This window comes from Panthera onca, chromosome C2 (assembly GCF_046562875.1).
Source record: "Panthera onca isolate mPanOnc1 chromosome C2, mPanOnc1 haplotype 2, whole genome shotgun sequence".
Classification (NCBI taxonomy): Eukaryota; Metazoa; Chordata; class Mammalia; order Carnivora; family Felidae; genus Panthera; species Panthera onca.
The window spans coordinates 70,297,142-70,304,302 of record NC_138347.1 but is presented as its reverse complement, the minus strand read 5'-3'; the positions used below and the strand labels follow the sequence as shown (position 1 = coordinate 70,304,302).

The 7,161-nt window shown below is 54.0% G+C and overlaps 1 protein-coding gene and 1 long non-coding RNA gene across 2 annotated transcripts in view; one reads left to right on the top strand and one right to left on the bottom strand.

Annotated features, from left to right (window-relative positions):
* Positions 1 to 2,453, bottom strand: LOC132683607 (uncharacterized). The gene is made up of 2 exons (XR_013557941.1): positions 1,985 to 2,453; positions 1 to 717 (listed from the first exon to the last, which is right to left on the bottom strand). It is a non-coding gene; the product is annotated as an uncharacterized LOC132683607 (long non-coding RNA).
* A 141-nt stretch (positions 2,454 to 2,594) lies between these two features.
* Positions 2,595 to 7,161, top strand: part of ITGB5 (integrin subunit beta 5) — a 121,443-nt gene continuing 116,876 nt past the window's right edge. Inside the window, exon 1 of the mRNA XM_060639734.3 lies at positions 2,595 to 3,025. Coding sequence (XP_060495717.2) covers positions 2,956 to 3,025 — 70 coding nt within the window. The 5' untranslated portion in view covers positions 2,595 to 2,955. The remainder of the gene's footprint in view (positions 3,026 to 7,161) is intronic.

The window sequence follows — 7,161 nt, the reverse complement described above, 5'->3', positions numbered from 1 at the left end:
GAGAGAGAGAGAGAGAGAGACAGAGCATGAGTGGGGGAGGGGCAGAGGGAGAGGGAGACACAGAATCGGAAGCAGGCTCCAGGCTCTGAGCCATCAGCCCAGAGCCCGACGCGGGGCTCGAACTCACAGACCGTGGGATCGTGACCTGAGCCGAAGTCGGAGGCTTAACCGACTGAGCCACCCAGGTGCCCCTCTGTGTTTAACTTTTTGAAGAACTAACCTTGTTTTAACACTAGAAGACACGTAACATTTCTCTGGGTTATCCTTGCTCAAACCTTGAGAGTGAACCCCAAGCCAACCAGGGGTCTTCTTTGGGCCCGGCAGCTCAGCAGTGATTGGCAATGGGATGTGCTCCCAGCAGAAGGGAAGCCGTTCCAGACGCCTTGGGCACTGCTGCGGGTCTCCCTTTCTGAGCAGGTGCATCTGTACACCCTGACTCTGCCCCTTAGAGGAAGGCAAAGCATTTGAAGGGGACTTCCATCCCCCAGCATAATGAAATGAAGAGTTCTAGGACAGGGTAAAAGGCGCAAACTAGAAACAAAAAGCTTCAGAGGAATTAGAAAAGGCATTTGCAAAATAGTTCTAAGATAATGGAGCATGGAAGAATGCTGTCATCATTTGGGACTCGGCGGCTTATGGCAGGTCTGGGCAGGTTGGGAACTACCAGGTGGGATGGGATAGGGGCAGACTTGATTGCAGCACTTTCCAGGTGCAGTCCTGGTAAACAGGGGTCTGTGTTAGGCCTGTACCCATTAATAACTCCCCATTCCCCCCTCTCTCCAGCCCCTAGTAACTGCTATTATACATTCTGACTCTAAGAATTGGCCTATTTTAGGTTTCTTATATCAGCAGAATCACACAATATTTTTCCTTTTGTGTCTAGCTTATTTCACGTAAGCAAATAAGGGTCTGAACTGGGAAACACTGTGTTGGGGGTGGGGGAAGTGATGCACAGAAGATCGGACATCAAAAGGCCTAAACTCAGAGAATGCTTGATGCATACAAATTACTGTACTTATCAATGCAATATTTACCCAGTTTTTGAGACTTAACTTTACTTCCATCTAATCCATCTTTCCATCTTTGCCAGACAAATCTGAAATCACCACTTGGCACATGACAGTTCTCAGTTCAAACTGTCTTCTCTAGCTTCCCATTATTTATGACCATTGCCTCCCAAGGTTGGATAAGAGTAGCTCCCAAGGCCATTCCCCTGAGAGGCAGGAAGACACTAGATAGACCTCGAAGGGGGCTGGGCGGGGGGGCGCTCTGCAGCACCAATTCTCTTGGAAAATATTTGGGGATAAGTACGATTTTTACATCAGAACAAACATGGGGATATTGTAGAATCCAATGTTTGCATGCAGTTTAAGGACAAAATCCTGGCCTTCAGTGAAATTTGGAGCTTTTCATCTAGGCCCAGTATACTCCAAGAGGAAGTTTACATCCTTGGGCATCAGGGCACCACCCCAGCAGAGTCTGGGAGGGGAAAGGGGCATGCATATTAAATTGCAAACTCCTTAATCTGGGCAGTCAGAACTATCTCCTGCCTGGCCTCTGGGAGCTGCCACTTTGCTCTTTACTCCTTAACTGCTTCCGTTTTTAGTAAAGGCATTCTGAACCTTTGGACAGGCATCCCAGGTCTGTCACTTCTTCTGGCAAGTTAACACCTCTGTGCCTCAGTTTTCTCATCCGGATAACAGTAGGGTTTTGGGGACGATTATGTGAGTTAACAAGGTAATTTAGTGCCGTGCCTTGCTAGCACTGTTCTCTGTCCGCGTTAGACATGCCCTTTTCTATTGCCTTTTACATGAAGACTGCCTCTCCTCCTCTTGCCTATAAACCATTCCAGTCTTAACCCATTCATCGTGGCCCAGCTCAAGGCCACCTGTCCCTTCTCACGCGCTGTCAGGGGAAGCTCCCCAATTGCTACTGGTAAGTTCAGAACCAACTCTGCTGAAGGATAAGGTGAAAGCCTGGGCACCTGTTTCTGAGTTTATCAGTTTAGCTTCACGGAAACTGCCAGGGATGAGGAAGGCTAGCGGCATATCGTCCAGGCTTGAATCCTCGAAAACGGCAAAGCGCTTCTGAGGGAAAAGTGGGCTTTACATGTGCCTCCACGCCCCACATGCCCTCCCTTCGAGATCCAGCGCGTCTCCTCTTATTACACCCGCAGGCGCCTCCGTCTCTCCTCGGGGCGATAGCGCTGCTGGAGGTGCGACTTTGGGAGAGCCAGACGGCCAAGGCAGGATCTCACCATACCTGCTCTCCGTCTCGAAGTCTAGCAATTCAAAATAATCGCGGTTCGCCCCTTGGAGCGTGCCCGTCTTTCCCTGTGGCGCCAGGCTGCTAAGAAAGCAGAGCGAGACCCTCCTTAGCGACTTCGCTCCCCCGGGGCCCCCAGTAAGCGCGGCATAAGGGACTTGCACCTGGGCGCCCCGGGCTCCGCGTCCCCGGGCGGGTCCCCGCTCGGGGCGGAGCTGGCCCGGCCCGGAGCTCGCCCCGCCCCGCCGTAAACTGACCGTGTGGCAGCCGAGCGGGGGCTTAGAGGGGGGAGAAGGGGAGGAGAGAGGAGGGAGGAAAGTGGAGCCTGGCGGGCCGGAGGGAGGAAGGGAAGGGGCGGAGGCGGAGGGCAGAGTGTGGCGGCGCGTCCCGGAGCCCAAGTCGCGGCCCCAGCGCGGAGCGCGCCCCTCCCCGGCCCAGAGCCGCCCGCCGGGGCCGTCCCGAGCCGCGATCCCCCGGCAGCCCCGGGACTCGGCTGCGAGCACTGCGGGAGGGATGGTGGTGGCGGGGCGCCGGCCAGCGCAGCCGCCAGCTCCTCCCGCCCGGCCAGGGGGGCTGTGAGCCGGGCATGCGGCTGCGGCCCCCGGCCCTCGCCCCCCGCGCTCCGGCCTCGGCCTCGGGCCCCCGCGGAGCCCGCCGTCCGCGCCGCCGCTGAGGCCGGGCGCCCCCACCATGCCGCGGGCCCCGGCGCCCCTGTACGCCTGCCTGCTCGGGCTCTGCGCGCTGGTGCCCAGCCTCCCAGGTAAGCCGCGTCGCCCGCCGCGCAGAGAAACTTTGTCCCGCTCGGAGCCTCCCGCCGGCGGCGTGGAGGGCGGGGCGAGGGGCGCTGTCTGGGTGGGGGAGCGTCTTCCGGGCTCCCCCCGCCCCAGGGGGCGAGCGGCGGGGTGCCGCCCGGTGGGGGGCTTGCGAGGTGCGTGCGCCACCCCGCGCGCAGCCAGCAGCCGCCCCGGCGCGCTGTCGTCGGCCGCCGGTCAGTCCCGGGCCGAGGAGGAGTCTCCCCTTCCTGTGTAAACAGCCTTGCCCGGCTGCTGACCGGCCCGCGTGCGCCCGCGCCCTCTGCCCGGGGAGGGCCGCCGCCAGCCCTGCGTGGGGGCCGGGGCGCCGCGCTCCCGGGCACAAAGCGGCCCTTGTGGCCGGCCGGGGGCGGGCGGGCTGCGGGGAGGCGCCGAGGGATGCCGCCAGTGCCCTGGTCCCCAGAAGGCGAAGGGCAGCGAGGGGGGCGCGAGAGCCGGAGTCCTTGCTGGAGCCACGGCTACTCCGGAGGGCTTGTCTCTTCGAACTGCGGGTGCTCGGGGCCCCTAAGCGCATCCTAGAGTTTCACAGCACCCAGTTTAACGGCCTTCTTCTAAAGTTTAATCCCCTTGCTTCCTCCCGAAGCCACCGCCAAACCCTTGGGACACCGGCGTCCCAAGCCACAGCCCCACCTGGGACTTACCGACCTGACTCCTGCCTGGGTTTATCCCGAGATACACGAAACATTCGCCCCGGAACATTCCCCTAACTCTGGAGGATTCTGGGGCGGAGGGCAGGAGGTGTGCTATTGCTTTGGCGCGATACTGCCAGGGGCTGGAGGCTGTGTGAGGAGCCCTCACTTACCTGCTTAAGTTTTCCGAGTTGGGACGAGAGTGGATGTGGCAGTTAGGAGGCCCCAGAGGAAGGATGCTCCGTTTTTGCGCAGGGGCTGACAGACAGATAAGCCACCCCGAGCCCCTACCAAAAAATCAGGAAGCTCTAGCTTTTCTCCTTTCCCGGAGGAAATAATTGTGTCCTTTATTGCTTCATTCTCTAGCAGGCCCACGATACTGGATTGCTCTTGTGCCTGGCTGCCAAGGGAGAGGGCACTAGTCCCCTACGGGGCCTCATTTACATGAAGACCTGGAGGTTTACCTCTGAGCAGGAGGAGGGTTCTGGGCAAACAAAAACTCCTTTAGGCCCTAATGCAAACTTAATACTGGAGCAAGATATCTTTTATGGGAAAATAATCACTGTAGAACTTGGAGTAGATCAGTGGTTTCCAAACACCCATCTGGCAACCAGTGCCCATCGCTGATGTTTTCATGGGTTCTCAGGGAAATACAGCTCAGAGAAGGATGGCAGCTTGTGGCACACACAGGAGTTTATCTTTGTCAGTGGTCCCCTGCCTCACAGGACTGCCCTTTAATTTGAAATGATGTCTTTTTTATTTTTGGTTGGTATAGTTGGTTTCATTTATTTTATTTTTTTAGTGATTTATAGTGATGACAGAGGGTAGTTTTTCTTTTTGGCAAAATAAAAAATCTAGCAATCCTGTATAAATTTCCCCTCCTCTTTTTCTGTTTCTTCTGTTCTTTTTTTTTTTTTTTTTAAGTTTATTTATTTGGAGAGAGAGAGGGAGAGAGAGAGAGCTCATGAGCACACAAGTGGGGGGAGGGCAGAGAGAGAGAATCCCAAGCAGGCTCTGCACTGTCAGTGCGAACCCGATGCAGGGCTCAGACCCACAAACTGTGAGTCATGACCTGAGTCAAAGTCAGACGCTTAACTGACTGAGCCACCTAGGCGCCCCTGTTTTGTTCGCAATGTTCTGTGAAATCCCAAAGTTTGGCAACTGCTAAAGGAGATGATTTTTAAGTTGCCTTACAGCTTGACCTTCTGCGATTCTAATAAAAACTCAAATGTTTCCATTTGTGAAGAATTCTTTTAATATATTGCTTTCCATTTGCATTGTGATTTCCGTTTTTCACAGTTCATATGCATCTTCACAGTGATGTCCATTTTCCGAATGGGCCCAAAAGGGCAAAGTGACTTGCCCACTCTTCCTTATCCACTGATGGATCTCAAAAGCTTTTTGGTCTAGTGCCCTTTGTCCTACATGATGCAGTTTAGGTAGGGAGAAAAGCATTGAGTCTTGGTGGTTTATTTCCAACTCCTTCTGAATTCCCTTTTCTTCTGCTGCTGCCTGCTAGAGCTCAGCCAGCCTGCTGTGGGCCAGCAGGGCCATGATGGAGCAAGCTCATCACTGGCCTCCAGACCGGTCACCTCCCTCTTAGCCCCGGAGCCTCTCAAGGTTAGAAGAGACTGACACATATTTGTGTGATTTCTCCTAGTGCCCCAGGGTTGCTGAGCTGGCTTCACACAGACTTTGAAACAGTTTTTCTTTTCCTTCCCTTTTCTTTTTTTCTTGAGGCCCCACAGGTACTTTTCCCAGAGCTTGTTTCTGTCTCGCTCCTAGGAACGTGACTGGAAAGAAAAACCTTCATTGCCCAGTGAAAGAAAGAGGTGACCCACAGGGCCATGCCTGCCTGGGTGTCCCTGGACCTGTGGCCAAGGTGCACGTCTGTTGCTTTCACTACACTTCCATCCCTGTGCTTAATCCAGCAGGAAGCAGACTTTTAATTTAAGAGGACTCATTTCAAACAAGTCTCTGGCAGGTTGACCAGCCCTCTTCTATTCAAAGTTATCTCCTGCTCTCCTTATCCCATGGCCAAGAGCCTCTGGACAGGACTTGAGGACATGGTCTTCCCACAAAACCAGAGAAGGACTTCTCTGGGGTGAGGCCTTTGCTCCCTGAGAGGGAAGGGGAGGAGTGTGGTATTGATCCTGCTGCAGGACTGGAGTCATGTTTACTATCATAGTTTATTAAAAAAAAAAAAAAAATCATATGTTCCTTTAGTGAATGCCCTGCCAGTTAGAATGCTCTGAATCCTAGGAGAGCCCTGTACTCTATTTAGTGGGCTCCTGCTGACAGTGCTCTCTCCTCCACCACATGTTTCATGGCCTGTGAGGGGGCTGCTGGAGTTCGGCCTTGGGTTTGTAGCTCTCTTCAGGTAACCAGGCCTGGGTCTAGCAATAACGGGGCAGTGAAATGCAAACAGTGGGCTTGGTCTGGAGACTGCTGTTTACCCTGGGTATTTACATTTTAGCTCCATCATCCTTGAGTCGGGGGGAGGGGGGCTTTTTATAAAGGGGATTGAGGCAGAAGAGGGCAGGGTCTAATTAGCTCTAATTAGTATTCTCCTCCTGCTTGTTCTCCGTGCTTATTTAGCTACTGAGGCAACGGAGAATTAAAATACCTAAATACTTGGCAAAAGGCTTTTTGTGCCTGCCTACCCTGGTAACTAGTTTCTCTTCTTGAGCCGGCTCATGGAAATACTCTGAAAAGTTTTCACGATATCAGTAATGTGGAACAATTACTGCCTAAATAATAGTGTCCTTTTCATGTGGCAGTGTGCAGCTGGGTTCGTGGGGGGGGGGGGGGTGGCGCGGACATCTCTTTTCACAGGTATTTTCTGTTGGCTGGGGGTGAAGCTTCAAAAAGCCCACTGCTATAGTTTGTTTGCTTTCTTTCCACTTGGAATGGGATTAATGGCCTTTATAAATGTAAAGGAACACGTTATTTATAGGCCCCATTTGTTTGTGAGGCTTCTTCTTGCTTCTGTTGAATGCAGGGTTTGATTCCTGGGCCACCTGGTGAAAAGTTTGCTCATAGACAGGCCTTGACACATCCCCTGTGGTGGATGCTGGAGGGGCAGGTAGTGTGGCCTACCCTCCTTACTGGATTCCCTCCCTCACTCACTCTCCTCCCCTAACACCACCAGAGTTTCTGAGATGCTTGCTTGTTTCGTATAGCTAGGGCCTGCTCCTGCTCTTGTCCCCTTTACCTATCCTCAGCTCTCACTCAGAGTGATTCTGTTAAAACTCAAGTCAGATCATGCACTCTGCTTAAAACCCTCCAGTGGCTTCCAGAAGTCCTGACAGTGGCCTGCCAGGCCTCTCTGGGAACTCTGACTTCCCCGACTTTATTTTTCTCACCACTCCTGCTGGCGCACTTGGCTCTCCCTTTTCTTCCAGCACGCCACCCATGCTGCACAGCGGGCCCCTCTCTGGGCCTGGGGTACTGTC